Source organism: Podarcis cretensis (genome assembly GCF_951804945.1).
Source record: "Podarcis cretensis genome assembly, chromosome: 1".
Taxonomy (NCBI): domain Eukaryota; kingdom Metazoa; phylum Chordata; class Lepidosauria; order Squamata; family Lacertidae; genus Podarcis; species Podarcis cretensis.
Window position 1 is genome coordinate 44,112,095 of NC_137170.1, and position 19,728 is coordinate 44,131,822.

General features: G+C 40.9%; 2 protein-coding genes across 2 annotated transcripts; one reads left to right on the top strand and one right to left on the bottom strand.

The window, feature by feature from the left end:
* Positions 1-234: 234 nt before the first annotated feature.
* DNAJC17 (DnaJ heat shock protein family (Hsp40) member C17) lies at positions 235-19,667 on the bottom strand. Its single transcript, XM_079965116.1, has 11 exons — positions 19,454-19,667; positions 17,325-17,394; positions 16,338-16,396; positions 14,849-14,936; positions 14,396-14,478; positions 13,764-13,860; positions 12,792-12,841; positions 12,221-12,298; positions 11,405-11,485; positions 10,270-10,392; positions 235-434 (listed from the first exon to the last, which is right to left on the bottom strand). Exons 1-11 carry the CDS (start codon positions 19,529-19,531, stop codon positions 312-314), a joined length of 930 nt encoding a protein of 309 aa, XP_079821242.1. The 5' UTR covers positions 19,532-19,667; the 3' UTR covers positions 235-311.
* On the top strand, positions 442-4,608 carry LOC307209904 (uncharacterized protein C15orf62, mitochondrial). Its single transcript, XM_079965281.1, has 2 exons — positions 442-2,182; positions 3,367-4,608. Exon 2 carries the CDS (start codon positions 3,489-3,491, stop codon positions 4,029-4,031), a length of 543 nt encoding a protein of 180 aa, XP_079821407.1. The 5' UTR covers positions 442-2,182; positions 3,367-3,488; the 3' UTR covers positions 4,032-4,608.
* Positions 19,668-19,728: the final 61 nt, after the last annotated feature.

The window sequence follows — 19,728 nt, forward strand, 5'->3', positions numbered from 1 at the left end:
GGCAATCATTTATATAACTTATACCCATCTGTGGAGTTGCCAACAGCAGGAACCATTTTCTGGCAGTTTCCATAAGATTAAAACTAGCCCATGGTCTGTCAATGGGAGGAGAAACTTGACTTGGTAGCTTTGACAGTGTGGGCACCCGATATCTAAGCAGAAGCAGAGCCACACACCACCAGATTTATACCCTTATTGAGGATGACCAGTTTATTTTTCAAAGAAAACCACGGCTGTTTTTAAAAAGGATATTTATTGACTTAATTTAAGTATAAGCAAACACACAAGATAATGCCATTTTTCTCCTTGTACTATGTGGAAGGTTCTTCCTCATCTTCCTGTTTCATCTGCTCAATCAGCTTCTGTCTCTCAGCGGCTTGGCGCATCCGCATCATCACAAGGCTTTCGTAATCCCGCTCCGAGACAACCGAACCCTAAAGAAAAAGGGATGGCAGGAAAAGTAAGGTGGAATCCCTGCTAGTTCTTTCAGAGGTCCTAAAATAAACACCACCACAATGGCACAAGAAAAGAGGTCTTCTGGTGCAGAGTACCTTACAGACATTACTAGCTAGCGTTTATTGGTGATAAAGATTGCCCAAAGTGGGGACAACTCTAATATAGCCACTCCAAGCAAAATGTCATGCCAGAATAAGTAAGCTCCTCCACTCTCAACTATTACAGTTGTGGCAGTTCTCATTACTACAGGTAATTGTAGCCTACCTCACAGGGTGGTTGTAAAGGTAAAATGGGTATAGAAGGGGACACAAACCCAAGCTAGCTCCTTACTGAAAAGTGAAACATAAATGTAATAAATGGTAAATATGCTACAATATAACAGGAAGTACTAAAGCAGCATCATAAATGTTCTAGGATCAAAATACTGTCTATTGCCTTAATTTTAGTACAGGAACATAGTATCACTTTAATTAAGAATAGGCAAAGCACTGCAAATACTCTTGAGGAGGGTTCCAGAATCTTAACTAGTGATTTCTTCCTCAGATTCCAAGAAGAGAACAATACAAATCCCCAAATCTAAAATTGTTGAAAACGAAACATCTTACATTGAGGGGATTCCCCTGGCCTAATATCCTGTAAAACCAGTGGAACCATTATCCTGGAAATTGTGTGTCATTTTATTTCTTGGCACTCTATTAAACAGATTCTATACTTAAACATTTAGTGTTGTAGAGTCTCAAGAGGACTTATAGGTGGCATGGCTCTTTAATACTAATCAACAGCTTTTCATTTTCAGCTTGGAGCTATCTAATTCATAAAGCAGAGTAAAAACAGCCATTTTTGTACATTCCTGATTAGTCAGGCCTTTTTAAAAATTTGAAGGCAGTTGGCACCTTATATTTGTGACTTAATTGCTTATGTAACATATAATGGTGTGGAAATACAGTATAAAGAATAATAGAATCGTAGAACTGTAGACTTGGAAGGGACCCCGAGGGACATCTAGTCCAACCCCTGCAATGCAGGAATCACTAAAGCATCCATGGTAGATGACCATCCAACCTCTGCTTAAAAATCTGCTGGACTGGATCAGACCAAGGTCCTTCTGGTTCAGCATCCTGTCTCCAGGAGTGACCACCAGTCAGGTGTCCCTGGACAGCTGCAAGCATAGTGTGATTATTTGCTTCTGTCTCTCCACCATGCCTGATAGTCAGAATCTTACTGCCTCTGACCATGAAGGTGCCGTTTGGGGATGGGGAGAGATCCCATCTCCAATCCTAAGTAGAAATGCACGGGTCCCTTGAACTTGCAATTCAGAACTGGGTCTTATTGTATTTCCTTGTCCTCCCCCTCCTCCAGCAGCTACACTGAAAGTTGTTCAAGTAATATTCCATAGAAGCCCTGTATTCTCTTGAAGCTTTGTATGTGTGGGCTGACACTTCACAGGTCTACACACCTACTTCCTGCAATCTCTGCAATTAACTAATAGTGTAAATCCCAGTTTCTGATGTAACTGAGTCAGCAAGGGCTTGGCACAGAACACGCACAAAGGAATTGCCACCAGCAAAACACATGAGTGGCTGAGTGAGAAGGGCAAGGAGTAACACCGAAGGAATAGTGTTGTAGAGGTAGAGCTGAGAAGATACAGTGGACTTTTAAACATGGACACAGGTATGCTGTGTCTTGGGCTGGAAGGACTTCCTTCAAAATTCCCCTCTGTCTCACAGTAAGTAGCAACTCTGCATTTCATTTTCTTCAATGTTAAGCTCTGCAACTACTTAAGCTCTAGAAATCCTTCATGAATATAGTTTTGCTAATTCTCGGCTCTGCCAATCCAGTAATGAGAGACTGATAATGACTTTTCTGTCATGTAACATTCAACAATTCCACCATATGGATGCTGCTTTGTGCTCTAGAATCTGGGTAAATTTGTTGAGATGATGATGTATATATACAGCCCTTAATTTGGCAGCCCCATAATTCCTTTGTGTGGTAAGGATTTAAAGTGGGCTAAAAGGGGTAAGTGGAGTTTGGTGACCTTGAGGTGGCAGATGAAGTTAGTATGTCCTGACACATTACTGCTTTCAATCTGCATTAGACAGTACCTCATTTTGCCTAACAACTGAGAAAGGAAATGAGGTAGGGAAAGTAGCAGATCAAGTGAAACAAAGGAAGGGTAGGTCAGAAAAGATTCTTTTGGAAATAATTTGGTTTTAAAGAGAGCTCTAGAGAAAGAAAGGAAAGTGGCCTGATAAATGGAAAATGGGAAGACCATCGCAGGTAGAAGGAAGGAAAAAAGGAGTGAGATGTGGATTTGTACAAAAAGCTGTGGAAAATTGTGTTAATGGGAGTGACAGATAAGGAGACATAGGAATGCAGAATAGCAGAGAGGTGTTCTAAGGGACCACTGGATAAGAAGATGATTTGAAGCAGGGAGGCAGGGAAGAAGGCTGATCATGATGGAGATAGGTCAGTAACTCTCTCTCAAATAGTACTATACTGGTTGCCACTGTCCTGAATAAAGGCGACTGCAGAAGCATGGCAGAGTCAAGCAGCAGAGGAATAAGAAGGGTCAAGCCCCATCCTGTACACTGCAATAACTCATCTGCTGCATCTCAGCCAGCTGGGATGACAGAGCCTCAACTACAAATGCTTTAAAACACAACTATTTACACACTAAGAGTTACGATTGGCTTTCAAATTCACAATACTTGAAGTGCTTTTTATATGTCTACTTAACATTTTCTTTGAAATACTGATAACTTGGACAGTTCTACAGTTCTAATACGGTCATGAAAGTCATGTTGGTAGAACTCTTTCCCAATGGTTTCTTTAGTGGAAGTGAGGGTTAACAGTCAAATATTGCCTTCTCTGGGAAGCCAGCTTGTTAGGTTTTCTTTTTTCTTCCAGAAATTAGAAGAAAGAAGCTCCCCACTGACTCAGAAAGCCTCAATTAAGCTCAACACAGAGGCCTCTGGCCTCCTTCATCACACAGTTGGAAGCCACCAGCCTTTTTTATTGCTTCCCTCACCATGGACACTTGGCGGAGAGGATCCATCAGATCCTCTGGTTTCTTCAAGCGCCTCTCATTCAGGAGGCATAAAAAGCTGGGCAATCAAGTCACAATCTGGAATCATAACAGCCAAACAATAGACACCAGTGGACAACAGTACAACAAAAGGGAACTCCCAAGAGACTTGACGGGAAAGTCGGACTATTTATCGTGTCAGAGCGAGCAAAACCTACTCAGCAAGCCACTGCCACCTCCCAAACCACCTCGGCTATATCTGGACAGTGCCAGCTGCCCCAATATAATAAACCACACTGATTCTCCCTCTACAGACATTTCTTTCCCAAGCACTTCACGTCATTTCCACAAGGCCACTCAAACACAGCCAGACCTATTTTATAGGAACCAAGCCACAAACTGGTGGCTCTCTGAAACCACCTCTTGCTACAGAAATCCTATTCGTGATCCATTAGACCCCTTTTTTTCTTTCACATTGGATTTGGGGCCCTCACTCCTTGATGATGTTTTGCAGACACTCAGAAACCAGAATTTACTGTCAGATTAGCTAGACTTGCAAATAAAAGCAGAGGAATTAATTACACCGAACCACTGGCTCATCTTCACTGCCTATACGCAACTGAGGCTGCTTTTTGTTTTTCTCAATGAACTGAGAACAGCAGACCAGCTAGCAGCTGAACACAGTATTTACTTGGAATTTACTAGGATTACTGTATTTCCATTCATCACACATTCCCAAGAACTCCTACTCAGAGTACTTCATTATGACAAGATGCTTCCTACATTTGGACCGTATCAGAGATTCTACAACTAATGTGTGTCTGGAAAAGGGTGGGTGGTTGTAACATGAAGGAACTATAAGGAACTCATGGATATACAAGAGCCTTGAACTATACATGACTGAAGTTCATCTTCCTTTATGCTGGTGCATATTTTCCTCATTAATGGGTATATTTAACCTATTAGAAAGCCAGACCATTATTGGAAAGCAATTATTTTTCTTTCTATTTGTCACAGGGGAAAGGAAGTGTATAACTATTGCTTCCACAATAAGCTATGAATAATCCATTGTAAAATGTGGAAGAGAATATATATTTTAGACCTTATTAAAAGTATTTCATGTACTTCATTTGTGTCTCCTTTAATTTCCATTGGCAAGCACTCATGTAACAGTGTGACTGGGGAAAACCCTGTTACATCAAACTCTAGAAAGAGCAGGAAAGGGGCCACTGAAAGGAAAACCAAATAGCTACTGCTCTCCTAAGCATATCCAAACCACCTAAGACCCCCTTGTAAGAAATATCATGTCCCAAGGCTTGTTTATGAAATCATGTGGCTCCAGGGCCATGTCAAAATAATTTATTGAGTTACTGCCCTGAATAAACACTTACAATGTGTAGATGGATTCACAGTCATACTCCCTTGCTTGCTATTGCAGGTCAGTCTCAGGACCAAAATGCAAGTGTTATTTTTTTGTGTTCTTATTTTTATTATGCATTTTGTCTTTTTATATTGTAAATTTATGTTGTGAACCATCCTGAGATCTATGGATGAAGGGTGGTATACAAACCAATAACAACAATTCCACGTTTAAACAAGAATACAAAACCTCATGGCTTTTATTTCAGAGAGAAAACAACCACGTCATATAGGTTTCCTGTGGAAAACTGCCGCATCACTGGCTGCTATTTACCTCCAAAGGTGCAATTTACTATCTGTACTGCAGATTGGAACCCTATGGCTGCTGCTGCTTCAATATGAAAACAGTCAGGCTGTGCATATTTGTTTGCAATGCATGACTAACATCACATGTAGTTTTGCCCTCTGTAAAACTAACACTTGAATTGAATTATGAACTCCACCCATTTTTGCATACTTGCCATAATGACTGTGCCATCAAGATAAAGCTGTAGCATGCCAAGAGTTCCTAAGTAACCAGGGACTCTTACCCTTGTTTCTGCTTCTGGCTTCACATTATAAACAAGTCAAGAGTCAGAACTGAGCTTAAAGTGATTTCCTCAGGTTAGCAGCATGGCCTTGTGAGAAACGCAGGACACACTATACTCCCAGGGGTGGGGAACCTCTGGCCCACGGTCCTCATTAGGGCCAACACAAGTCCCAGTTTGGCCCGTGAGACAGTTTTCCCCAAACCACGCCAACTTGCTGCCATAGGTGACATCAAGTGTGGGGCAGGTGGAGATGTGGCTGCCACTGCACAACTAGGAGTCTGAAAGTGCACTCCCAGTTGTGCGCTGTCACTAATCCAATCAGCTGACTGGCAGCGAGAGCAAGTCTATTCACTGTCAGGGGTGACTTCAAGCTTGTTTTTCCTTTTCTAGCAGGGAACATGTCACTCAATGTCAGATTGACAGGTGGGTAGGGCCCTGCCCACCTTTCAAAGTGGCCTACCAGGGTTAGCAGAACCCAGGATCTGGCCCGCTGAATGGATCTAGTTCCCACCCCTGCTCTACAGCAATGTATATTGGCATAACTTTTCAGCTAGCATGCCAGACAATTCCCACTCCAGCACAAAAAGTGATGCTTACTCAGACGCTTAAAAAGTTGAGGTAATTTTAATGTTTTAGTGTTTTAACTTTTGTATGTTTTAAAGTATGGCTGTGAATTTTTCTTGATTATGTTGTTTAATCTTTTTGTAAACAGCTTTGAGATTTATTTATTTATTTTTACAATCATGCAGTGTAGAAACGTTATGAAATAAATAAATAAATAGCAGATTTGTCCTGGTGCAAGTGCCAAGCTAGTGTCTCTGCTGCAAAAAAGTATCTGCTTTTGAATCATCTTTGCAAAAATACATTAAGCATGCAACATCACATAACTCAAGGAGCAAGCCCACAAGTAGGTTAATGCCGCAAGAGGTTTCCTTTTAGAAGCATGATGACAGAACAGACAAAACAAGCACTGTGTATACAGTCTACATGCTTAATGGATTTTACAATATTTCAGGAGGAGGGCACCTAAGTTAAGTATTTATTGGAAGGCTAGTAAACATGAACAGGATAGTAAAAAGAGCCTCAGGGCAGACAGAAGTCAAGAGATAAGAACTGATTTAAATTAGTCATTAAAATTCAATAACTTTTTTTTTAGTATGTAAATACCGACAGAATTGGAAGAGGATCCCAAAATATAAAGAGGCATTAACACAAAAGATGTCTCTTAAAATTGGGAAGAGAATGAATAGAGCAAGTTACAAGCATTCATATTCAAGTACTGCCAAACAAAATAAGTTGTGGGAAGTTTCTGTAGAAAGGATGTAAGGAATCAGTGATGTCACCTCAGGAGTAATTATACAAAAAGAGGAAGGAAGGTGATCACCGCAGGCATGGCACAAGCAACAGGAAAAAGTTTGCATATCAAAGTGAAGTTTACTGGAACTTCACTTGTCAAAGGCTAAGGATGCAAAATATAAGTAATCTTTTCACAGGTTTAATATTTTTGTGTAATTGTAAAAATTCTAAAAGCAATTTTAAAGTCTTCTGATTAAGAATATTACCATATTTTGTGTTGTAATGTATGGATGTTTATTTCATTTAGGTAATTTAAACAGGTTGCAGGATTCAGCTTTTTCTGTACTGAATTTAGGTTACAGTACAGAAGTTTACTATCTTTTCAAGTAAAAAATCAGTATCCCCCAACTGCAATTTTTTTAAAAAAATACACTGGGATTAAACTCAATCCTGCTATTTTAGGCAACCGTACCAGTTCTTATGAAAACTGATTCATAAAAACTGGCAGGCCAGTTAGCTTAGGTGGAAACTATTACTTCGGGGGGGGGGGGAGTACTGGAGTTTATCTCCAACCTGAAGACATACCAGTTGTATCCCTTCTAGCTGGAAACCCACTGAAAAACCAGTGCTGAATCCAGGAATTACATGAATTGCAATTACATCCCACTGAAAGGTGCTGCTATGTGTCCAAATATAAAACTTGCTAAGGTATCATCTAAGAAAGAGTTCAGAATAGCACAATCCCAATGTCTGCACTCCAGCAAGTAGCTGGAAGGCCTCCGTATCAGAGCATCTATCACTTCCGCAGAGCTATGAACTCAGTCACAGCTCCCAGCTTGGGTTCATACACATTAATCCTGTGCAGCAGGCAGAATATATGGGCTCCCAGTAAGAAACATATGAAACGTTATGAAATAAATACATAAATAGCAGATTTGTCCTGGTGCAAGTGCCAAGCTAGTGTCTCTGCGGCAAAAAAGTATTTGCTTTTGAATCATCTTTGCAGATAACAGATAATTTTTCTAACAAAAAAATACATTAAGCATGCAACATCACATAACTCAAGGAGCAAGCCAACAAACAGGTTAATGCCGCAAGAGGTTTCCTTTTAGAAGCATGATGACAGAACAGACAAAACAAGCACTGTGTATACAGTCTACATGCTTAATGGATTTTACAATATTTCAGGAGGAGGGCACCTAAGTTAAGTATTTATTGGAAGGCTAGTAAACATGAACAGGATAGTAAAAAGAGCCTCAGGGCAGACAGAAGTCAAGAGATAAGAACTGATTTAAATTAGTCATTAAAATTCAATAACTTTTTTTTAGTATGTAAATACCGACAGAATTGGAAGAGGATCCCAAAATATAAAGAGAATGAATAGCACAATCCCAATGTCTGCACTCCAGCAAGTAGCTGGAAGGCCTCTGTATCAGAGCATCTATCACTTCCGCAGAGCTATGAACTCAGTCACAGCTCCCAGCTTGGGTTCATACACATTAATCCTGTGCAGCAGGCAGAATATATGGGCTCCCAGTAAGAAACATATGGAACGGAAACAAGCCAAGATAAACTCACGTCATAAGCCAGAGGCTTCATAAGAAGCAATAAGCTAACTTGAAAACCAACAAGAGCTTGTTTGGAGACAACTTTTGCTCTTCATTCCTGAGAAAACAACTTTTATAGGCATTGTTTGTGATAAGAATGTAAGAGTCTGATGGATCAGGCTAGTGACCAATCTAGTCCAGCATCCTGTTTTAACAATGGCCAACCCACAAGCAGGACCCAACCACAACAGCACTCTCCCCTCCTGTGGTTTCCTGCAACTGGTATTGAGAAGCATTACTGCCTCTGGCTGGGGAGGCAGGGCATAGCTATCATGCCCAGTAGCTTCGCCTAGATTGCGCAAGGGAGAAAAACATCTCTTGGCCCCAAACAACCTGAAAGTACTGCTGGATTCCACCTAGTTCAGCACAACCAGTCACAGGATTTGTTCCCCACTGCACTCCAGGCAAGACTATTTGTGGCCATAAACACACAGCCCTGTGGAGTCGGGCAGGAAAGTCACTCTTTGAAAAGAGCTGAAAGTGCTCCCTAGGTGGAGCCATCCAGGCTCAAACAAAACCTCAGGGAGGCTGAGAGGCAGTTTCTCAGGAACTACTACTTGGAATTAAACACAAAGTAACCGGCTAGCAAAACAAAGGAAGACGCAAATAACAGCCTCACCTGAGAAACTACCAGAATACCTGCTCATTAAGTAGACAGCTGCTACTTTTCCACCCACACACTATTGAAAAAGCTATTCAAGCCACGTGCACAGAGAAAAGATGGCAGACTTTGGCCCAGAGTTCTCTTTGCTTTTGCTTTTAAAGAATATCTGCATGTGCAGAATGAACAGCTGGGCATTCCCATCTCACATATCTATAATAGATACAGTCCAAATCAAGATAATAAAGTGGTATTTACATGTTCCCACTTCCCTCCATCACCCATTTATCTAGTCTGTTTTGTCCTTAACACATGAAGACTCTTATTTCATTTATGACTAACAATAGATGCTCTGATTCAAAACACGACAAGCTATAAATGAAAAAGTAAAAACAAATGAAGCTTCAAATATAAAATGGAAGCTCAGATGATCTTGCACTCTACAGCACCGATTCCCCTGCCTTCAACAGAGCAGGGGAAGTTCTAGAAACATTAGAACAGTCTTTATAAATGTAATATTGAAATGGTGCAATAAAGCAAAACCACATTTGGGGATGTGAGGAACCTATAGATTAGATCTGCTTTCAAAGAGATCACAGAGGTTTATTTTATCTAGCAGATTTGCAGACAGTGCATCACGTTTGTAGGCCTCTTTCCAATGATGGGACTTTCTCAACAAACAGAAGAGAACATATACTTTAAAGCAGGGGTGGGGAACTGGATCTGTCCCCACATCCCCTCCCCACAAAATTTACAGGTGGGTGGCAAAGACACAGTGCACAAATTGGTGATGATCTGCTTACTGCCTGGTCTTGAAAAGTGCTGTGCACAGGGCTTTGCAAGACCTGACCATCAGCTGATGCTGGGCTGGAGGTTTCCCACCACTGCTCTAAACCCATGAGTTTCATCAGTAAAACAAGCCTTTCCTTTTGTGGGAGAATTATCTGCCCCAATCTAGTTTCTCAGAAGAGATCGCTTCCCAAGGCTCATCTTTCATCAACTGTGCATGTACTTCTTCAGCCCAAACTTAAACACAGCAAACATCACATAGGATCCTCTCTATGACTCCATTTAGCAACAGCCCAATTAGTGCTGCAGCAGATCATATCTATACAAGCACAACATCAAGCCAGATTTATACTTGCTTTCATTAGAACAAGTTCATAAATGAAAAACTTTAAATGGCTTACAGTTGCTCAGTGAATGCTTCCCAAGGCAAAAGTATAAAGATGAACGGAATATTTTTGCTAGTGCCCATACCAGGTGTATGCAGAGTTCAAACAGATTTTAAGAACCACCAAATGCAAAAGTAGCAGCTTGTATTGGTCCTACCTTGGATATCTGTGGCAGGCTGGTGCCATCAGCAAACACAGGATTGCTCTGTGGTTGGCCCTCTAGCCAGGAGATTTTTAGAGGATTGCTTATCAGGCCAACTTCATTCTTCACTGCCATCTCCTAATGAATAAAAACAGCCTCTTCATTTCATGCTTCCCATACTAAGCCCAGAATAACAGAATAGCCACAGGTCAATTGATTAAACAATCATGCTAGATCAGCATTCTCCAACCTGGTGCCCTCCAGGTGTTTTGGACTATAATCCCCATTATCCCCAACCACTGATTATGCTGGGCTGATGGAAGTTGGAGTCCAAAACATCTCAAGGGCATCAGGTTGGGGAAGGTTGTGCTAGTTGAGCTGAAAACCCCTCCATGCTTATATATCAGCCCCTCCCAGTCCCTGATTAGCCCATCCCATTTCCATCAGTAGGTTTGTGTGCGCACATTAATGTGAGAGAATGCATGCCAGTGCCACATGAATGCACCATGTGATAGGGGAGAGCTTGTGGGAAAAGTAAAACAAATCCAGCTTGCTTAAAGCAAACCACACTAAATGTATTGTATGGAAGGGTGAAAAGTAAAATAGTCAGATAATCTAATGGGAGGAAAATTCCTTCCTAACTTCATTAAGGTGTTTTTTTGCATCTAAGGCTCATCATAATATGGAGAGAAGCATCCTAGTAACAATAAAAAAACCAGATGTAGCATTTTAGGGTTTACTGGTAACTATCTTGATAGTGGTATTTGCATACTGATGGGAGAAGGTTTTACCATGATCTTTTTGTTACTCAGGGGCTATAAGCATGGGTGTTTAAAGTAACAAGAAACTATTCACATAAATTACTTATCTATATAGAAATACTTAAGTTTGGTTTCCTAAACTGCAATAAATGCTTTCCCTTTGTTTTGGTGAAGTTTCTCAGAGCCTCCCACCCCTCTATAAACACCCACCCATTGCTGAAAGATGGGGAACTGGCCCTGCTTTCTGCGCCAGTCAGAAGGGTTGGGTGGGGGAAGCCCAGTTGATGTAGAAGAGTCATAGAAAGACTTCTAATGATACCTTCTTCCATAAAGGTCAATGTATACCACCATAAAGGTGCACTGAGAAATTCCCAAGTCAAAAAACTTACAGCAGCTTTCACCGTGGCAAATTCCACAACTGCACTCCCAGTCTTCTTGCTAGAGATTAGCAAATTCAGAACCTCGCCATACTGCCAGAATCAATAAGAAATGTAAAGTCAAGACATAGGTCTAGGGGAGAAACCGTATGTTCTAAAATGGGATATATGACAGCTCTTGCCAAAGTCTCCATAAATAACAAATGGAAAAAGGACTGCAGTGGGATGAGATACAATACTGGTGAAGAGTACGTTTTGTAATAAGATATACTGTGCATAATCATGTCAAAACGCTAGTTAAAGAGTTTTTAGAGATATTACAATAGCAGTCATTGATTTGAGGCCAAGGTCATCATAACAAGCTTGAAATGCAACACAGCCATAAGTCAGTTCACAGATCACACTCTCCCAGCAAAACCCCATAGAACATCATCATCATGTGATGTAATGAATGAGGTTATTGTTCCAGCCTAGTTCTGAATTAATTGTTCACCCAAAAAAAATAGAGAGAAAGCCCAAGCTAGTCAAATCTGCCTAGCAGTTACTGAAGTACAAATAGGGATGAAGTAAAGATCACATGTTAAACCACACCATCAAATTATTTACTAGTCATACCACAGGGATGTATTAGTTGTATTAAATATTAGCTGACAAGTTAATAAATTCCTTATGGTGTCCTCCTGTACCAACAAAAAGGAATGGAATGATTTATAATTACCATGGGAGGGCCTCATTAGTTTATGAAGATATCAACTTTCTTTGCTTATTCTTACAGAATGCTAGGCAAAACCAACCAACCAAGGTGAAAGGAGCATTTTGGAACAGGACCTTTTGTAGGATTTGCAGAAGAACTTCTTTTGAGTAGCCTCCTTTAGTTTCATCTTCTTTCTTGCATTTCCAGCGTAGCTGATGAGGAAAATTTAGAAATTAATTCACACTGTTCACTGTACTGGATGCAATATATAGCAGAATCTAGCATTTGGTTTTGCATCTGTGATGCTATAGAGGCAACGGATTCAGATGTTAAAATTTGTAGACATACTAAAAGGAATGTCTACACTGCACAGGGACAGATATACATAGTCCTAGGCACAGGGAAAAGTTCACATTTAGAAGATCTGAAAATTACTACATACATCAAGCAGCATCTGGCAACTTGTCAATATCCCAAGTCACAGAGACTTAACTTCTAATTACCTTCATCCTAGTGCCTAGATTCTAGATTAAAGTGCAAGGAACACATTAAGATGAAGTAAGTGACAATTCCAGCAAGCAGCGAGGATGCCAGAGACAGTCCAGCATTCTGTGTGGCCAGAGGCGATCCATGTGGCTTCTACTGATGGAATGATAAGTTAGTTGCTCATCTCTCTTCATAGCTCAATTTTTGGGAATGTCTTACTTTGAGCTTGGGTGTTCCTTTGCCCTCCTCTCCATACCCATCATGTTTGCCTCAAAGAAGAAAAGAAAAAGAAAATGAAAACTACACTGACATTTAATGAATGAAAATACTCAAGAAAGTCTATGTTTTGCATATCCTTAGCTTGATTTAAACTCCACCACAGGGGATTTGGGTGTAGGTTGGCAATTATCCTGATAACTATGCAAGTTAAAAGGACGTTCTGTTTTGACTCTTGTTACTTCCAGAAGTAGGGCTCCAATGACAGTGAGATTGGAAAATTTCACTCAGCCATGAAGCTCACTGGGTGACCTTGGACCAGTCACCATCTCTTAGCCTAACCTACCTTACAGGGTTGTTGTGAGGATGAAATGTGGAGGAGCAGAACTATGTATACCACCTTGAAATCCTTGGAAGAGAAATGTGGTATATAAATGTAGTAAATAAAAGAATAAATAAATAAATTTGAGGTGGGAGGATAAAAATAGCACTGAATGTTCATAAACCAATCTCAGATGCCAACTGGTACTGAAAAATCTGTAACAAATATTGCAAAGTTCTTTGCAAACATTCATTAAATTAATCGTCAATACCCTCCTCATTTCCACATCTGCCTGGGGTGAAAAAGGAAATAAGTGGCACATCTTAGAAGAGACCAGAGCTATGATCCTACACACACTGACCTGGGAGAAGGTCCCCTTGAACTCAATTTACTTCTTAGTAGACATGCATAGGAGTGTGCTGTACATCTCCCAATTTAACTCTTCTTGTTTGGCCCTTCTACTTAATAAAAGAATATTCTGCCACTAAGCTCCACAACATGAGACGCAGCAAAGAAAAGACTATTTTTCTACAGACATATACTCCTTAACAACAAAAGCAAACTGGCTTTGAGCACCCATGGGCGTGTTCCAAAGAGAACCGAGGCAAGACAACTTTGTGGCAGTCAGAGGCTCTGACCTTGCCTGGCCTTACCTCGTACTCGCTGTTCTTTCTCAAGTCGTATTTGTTCCTGGATAAGTTTTTGTTGTTCCTCCAGCTGGCGGGATCCCTCCTCACGTAACCGTAGGATCTGGGGAAAGAGGCAGAAGGCAAAAAAAATGGTGGCCATGTTGCCAAGAAAAGTGGCTGTTACAAAACAATCTACTCTTTAACTTGTAGGTATGAAGAAAGTGTCACAAGGAATAGACCAGCAGTCTATTTATCTCCTGTCTAGCAACAACAGCCAAATTGAAAAGTGTTGTTTTTTTTTTGGGGGGGGGGGAGAAGAATAGATACACAGGAAGCAGCCTTATATAAAGTTAGACTATCTCTCTCTACAGGTATTTTTTAGAAAGGAGTCTTACCTGGAGATGCCAAGGATCAATACCTAGGACCTTTTGCATGTGAAGCACACTCTACCACTGAACTATGCCCCTCAAGTTTATAATCCCTTTATGCTATGTTTTCACACAGCCTGAACCTCAATGCTGCTACTCCTATAGGCTGCCAGCATAATTTATCTTTCAATACTATTAACTTTCTGCTCTTCACAATGACTGTGCACATAAAGGATCCCATCCTCATTTCTGATATCAAATAACATTTTGTTTGGTTGCTACCCTTACCTCTTGCTCTAATGTTCTAGTTATCTGGATCTCTTCCTCCTTGCTAACCTGGGACTGGGCTTCTTTTTCCCGGGCTTCAAGATCTATAGCAAAAGAAGAAGTCCACAAGTTGGTAGAGCAGGAGACTCTTAATCTCAGGGTCGTGGGTTCAAACCCCACATTGAGCAAAAGATTACTGCGTTGCAGGAGATTGGACTAGATGGCCCTCGTGGTCCCTTCCAACTCTACAGTTCTATGATTCCAAGATAGGGCAAACCCAAACAGATTGGTTTTTCCTGAGATTCATTTCTAACAGGATGAATCATTGCTCACAGTGCAGTATATTTAAGAGCACCTACTGATACCACCTCAAATTTTAATGAAAACAAACGAATTGCAGACATGAACAAATGGTAAGGAACCTGCAACCTGGCATTTACTCCATATGCAAAAGAATATTCTAGATTTACATACCAAGTTTGACTTTTTTCCTCCTTTCATCAAGTTTCTGAGTCCTTTCTGCTGCCTGTTTCTTTGCTTTCCTTACTTTATCATATGCTGCCTGCAGTAGTGATAGGACAAGAAAAAATAATAAATCAAAACAAAATGAAAGCTTCAATCACATATCTAGAAATATTAAAATTAAAACAAAACAAAGATCTGCAAGTGTCATGGACATTCAGATTGTGTTTAACAAGGATAAAAATTTTAATAGTTCCAGACTTCTCAGTAACTAACATTACTAATGTCCACAAACAGAGGAAAGATAGATGGACCAGAATATGTGAAATCAAGAAAGATACAAATGTTTGAAAGTATTCTGAAGTATACATCTTATTTATAATGTCTGTATTAGATCACTAGCCCAGTTTAATGCTAGGATTGCAGGGGCAGCATGGTCTGAAACATACTGACAACAGGTGTTGACAACAGGTATAGTTTTGCTTGCAGCTTTTAACAGGGATCCAAAGAATGGGCAAGAACAATAGAATTGCAAGAGCTCTACCTGCTTTCATGTCACAACAGTTCCAAATACAGGAGAAAACCAATAAAAAAAGCAGTTACTTTTTTCAGTAATAAGATCTGTTGCAGCAAACGAGTTTAAAGCTGTGGATATAGTTCTCCCTCTATCTCTCTCACATTTTTTTTAATTCCATCTTATTTCTTTATATGAAGTATTATTTACTCAGATAAGTGGAACCCAGCTCATTTTAGAACCTAAATACTTGATCATAATGCCAAAAATCTCTTCCATCCCAAGCTATCACTAATTTAGAAAGTATGCAGAGATCAGTTTGAAATAAAGGATTCATATTGAGCCTCCAAGGCAAGAATAAATTAGTTTAAACCTTCCCCAAGATCAACGAACACATTTACACTATGAGGTGCCACAGGGCACTATATTGTTCCCAATGATATTCAACATCTATATGAAGCCACTGGAAGCAGTCATTTGGAATTTTGGAGCAAGGTGTTGCCCTGATGAAACTCAACTTTATTTCTCCATTGCAACTGAGTGTGGAGCAAGATGCAGTGGTGGCCTGGATCAGAGTCAATAAACTGAGCTTGAATCCTGGAAAGACAGAGGTCTTGTGACTGGGTAGCTCCTGTTTCTGGGAGCTAGGCCAATTGTCTGTTCTGGATTAGGTAGCACTTCTCCAGAAGGAGCAGGTGTGCAGTCTTTGATCCATCTCTGTCATTAGAGGCTCAAATGACCTCTGATGGTTATAGAGTTCTCCCTCCATGCAAGTATGACCCAGCCTCAGCCACTCACAGTTTAGAATAGGAGTCTATTGCTGAGAGAAGTAGGGAATTTCTGTACATAAGCTATCCAGAGATATGTAATGGAACTTGTACTGGCCTGAAATAAGTTTCTGACTGCACTTTTCTTTTCCAAGTATTCATGTCTAACAGCAGAGCCAGAAAATGCTTGGAGTTTTAACAGAGCATTAAAATAACTCACCCTTGCTGCTGCATCTGTTAGAACTGCCAAAGCTTGAGACAACTGATGGAAGAGCTCAGCTAGGAAACAGAAAGTGAAAAAAATGAAACAGCAATAAGAGAATGCATACAATTCCTAGATATAGAACTGAGTAAATGATTGTCTGAAATTTGTCTGAGTAAATCATTTCAGAGAACACAACAAAGCTTCTTACAATATTTGAAAGTCAATCCTCACCATAACTTCAGAACTTCAGTTTGCTCCATTTAAAATACAGTTCGTCCCTTATGCAAGGATCAGTGGTTTATTCTTAATATCTTATTTCTAAATTTACAGGTGATTCCTAGTAACTTGTATTCAGAGGACACAACCTTGGACAGTGAAAGCAGAACTTAGCCATCATGTATGAAAATACATTTTATTTTGTCTGTCCTGAATCTCAAACAATTAGCCCCCTTCTGAATACAAAATATTGCTGAGACATCATTTAATTGAATATATTTATATTCCCCCCGATAAGCTTATGAACATTGTAAGGCAGCTTGCAGCAATAAATATAACATATTGAGCAATTACAGAACTAACAGAATAGCAGCAGCTAAAAGATGAAGCCTACATAAAACCATCAACAAAAGCTTAGAAGAAGAATAAAAATCTCAAATCTGCTTAAGACTCAAACAATGGGGGTCCATACACAATTTCTGAGGGAGCCTTAAATATTGGGGGCTACCACAAAAAAACTCTGTCTGTGGTACCTGCCAATCTATGGTTCTTGGTAGCAGGCCTAAAAACTGCACCATTTGTCAACCAATGGACCTGGTACACAATAGGCTTCATGTGATTAAAGGGTCACATAAATAATCAAGTCTAGATACTGATATCCAGAACATTCCATCTATTACCAATAAAACACACCAGTGTAATTCTGGATAAATCTAGCCACTTCTAGTGATCACACAGGGAAAACAGTCAATAAAAGCTAAGAGTGTCTGTGAATACTTTCCATACCTGCTTTGGGGTTGTCTGGATTTTTATCTGGATGGCAGGACAAGGCCTTCTGTCTGTAGGCTTTCTTAATCTGTAAATGACAGAGCAAAAACAAGGCAATGAACAGTGTGATTAGCAGATTAAGGCAGTATTCAGTTATGTAGACGATAGGACTGCAGGCAACTACAAGTAAACAGGAAAAGTTTAAAAATAAGCTCATTCTTTTAAGAGGTTTGTTTTGCTGCCAGAGATTATCTGCCCAAATGCAGGCCTACCTTATACCAAGCAACCCTGGTATAACACTGCTGTAGATATGACAAACACACCTGCTGCCTAATGCATCCTCAATGCTTGGACTGTAGTTGCTCAGGTAAATAAAAATATTTTATTTGTCAAAGTAACTGTCTCGCTGATTCCATCCAATGGCAACAACCTGGCCTGATAGAAACTGAACATGTGCTGACACTTGGCCAGAAGCCACAAAATACTACATGAGTTCCATGTTGGCCAGCCCCGATTGTTCTTGCTGTTTCTGCCTGTGAATCAAAAGTGCGCTCCAGAAGCTTCAACCCATCCTTGCAAATGCACATTTGATGGGTTGTTCAGTAGTGCTGGAAAAACTGTATTACTGATCTTCTCAGTGAGGAACCTCTGAGTTCTCTGGCACATTGAAAATCCGTGTGAGACTGTTAAGACACTGAATCTTTCTTCTGTTGAGGTTGCTGGATCAGATGTTGTTAGCATCTTTCCAGCTGTACAATTCTGTCACAACAGAGATACTATGAAGTATAAATCACATGCATTCATTTTAACATTAATACTCCTTATCAGAAACATCTTCATATGCAAAGCAGTGTCTTATTATTCTAAGATAACTACCCTAAAAAGTTCTGTCAATATGCAGTATGTATAGACTAAAAACGTCTGGTATTTAGGCACCACCTAGTGGACCAAATGAGTCCTAAAAAAGACAACTTTACGCTATTGTTCCTTAAACTTAAAGGAAAATATTAACACAATAATACATAACAACACTATTTGACTACTCAAAGTGCTTAATACCCATTATTGCAGAAACTGTTACAAACAGGCTTTCAAGAAGCTTCCAAAATGCTTGCCTGTAACAAGCAAATATCACTTCTAGGAAGGAAAACATGTTAAAATTTAGCTTTTTAAAAAACGCCTCAAATGGGGGTGAGGAGATCAGGATAACAAATAAAAATAAGTCTTCTAGTAACTTTTGAGGAACATACTTGCAAGGTTGCCACAATGTTTGCCCACACAAAGTAAGATGGCATTATTATCAATTTATGCCAAATGGAGAGGCTCAAAAAATTGTGGCCAAGATCGGATGCAAACCAAGGACTTCCTAGTTCACAGTTCACCTCCCCCATCATTATACTCATCACCTCAAGCATCCAAAGCAAACCCAAGAGGCCATCTCAAATCACAGTTCATTCATGCAGTTCAGTACCACACACTTGCAAAGCCTATCATAAACAGATTCCCACGAGAGGTGGTGGATTGTCCTTCCTCGGAGGTTTTTAAGCTGAGGCTCGATGGCCACCTGTCATGGATGATCTAGTTGAGATTCCTGCATTGCATTGGGGGGGGGGGGTTGGACTAGATGACTCTCGGGGGTCCCTTCCAACTCTACCATTCTATGAGAGAGAGCTCGGTTGGCAGAGCACGAGACTTAAATTCCACGGTCGTGGGTTCGAGCCTCACGTTGGACAAAAGACTCCTGCACTGCATGTTTGAACTAGATGACCGTCGTGGTCCCTCCTATAATGACTATGAAAAAACAGTAGTATGATCGCATTTGAAGAAGGCGCGACTTTCGCGCAGGGCTGCACCCCGGCGCATCTCAGATTTACTGGGGAACCCAGAAGGGGGACCCATCGAGTACAGTGCCAAGTGGCCCCTAGTAAAGTGTGTGCGGTATCGCTTCAATACTTTAGGCCATGGGCCCTTGAACTCTGCAGCTCGAGGGCCCTGAGGTCTTGTCCCGTAAGGAGCGGCAGGGACAGAGCCCCCTGCTATAATTCTGGCCCTCGGGGGCCTGCGAGGGTCCGGCTGGGCCCTCAGGGATCTCCAGCGGCGGCCGCCGCCGCCGCCTCTCCCTCCCCTCAGCCCGAGGCCTTGCCGACCTCTTTATCCGACGCCTTCTCGCCAACTCCCAGCAGCGCGTATAAGTCCAACTCCAGCAGCTCCTTATCCACCGCCATTTCTCTTCCCGCTCCGACCCGCTTCTTTACGGGTCCAAAGCGGCTGTTATTCCCTCGACTTGCCCGACCAAGCTTGCCTTTCCTCAGCGAGGCTACTCTCGCCCGCCGCCCAACAGCGACTCGCGCTGCCCTGAGGCTGCTGGGAAACGTAGTCTTTGCCTCCTCAGCAGTTCCCCTTCGCTCGTGTGGCCAGAACT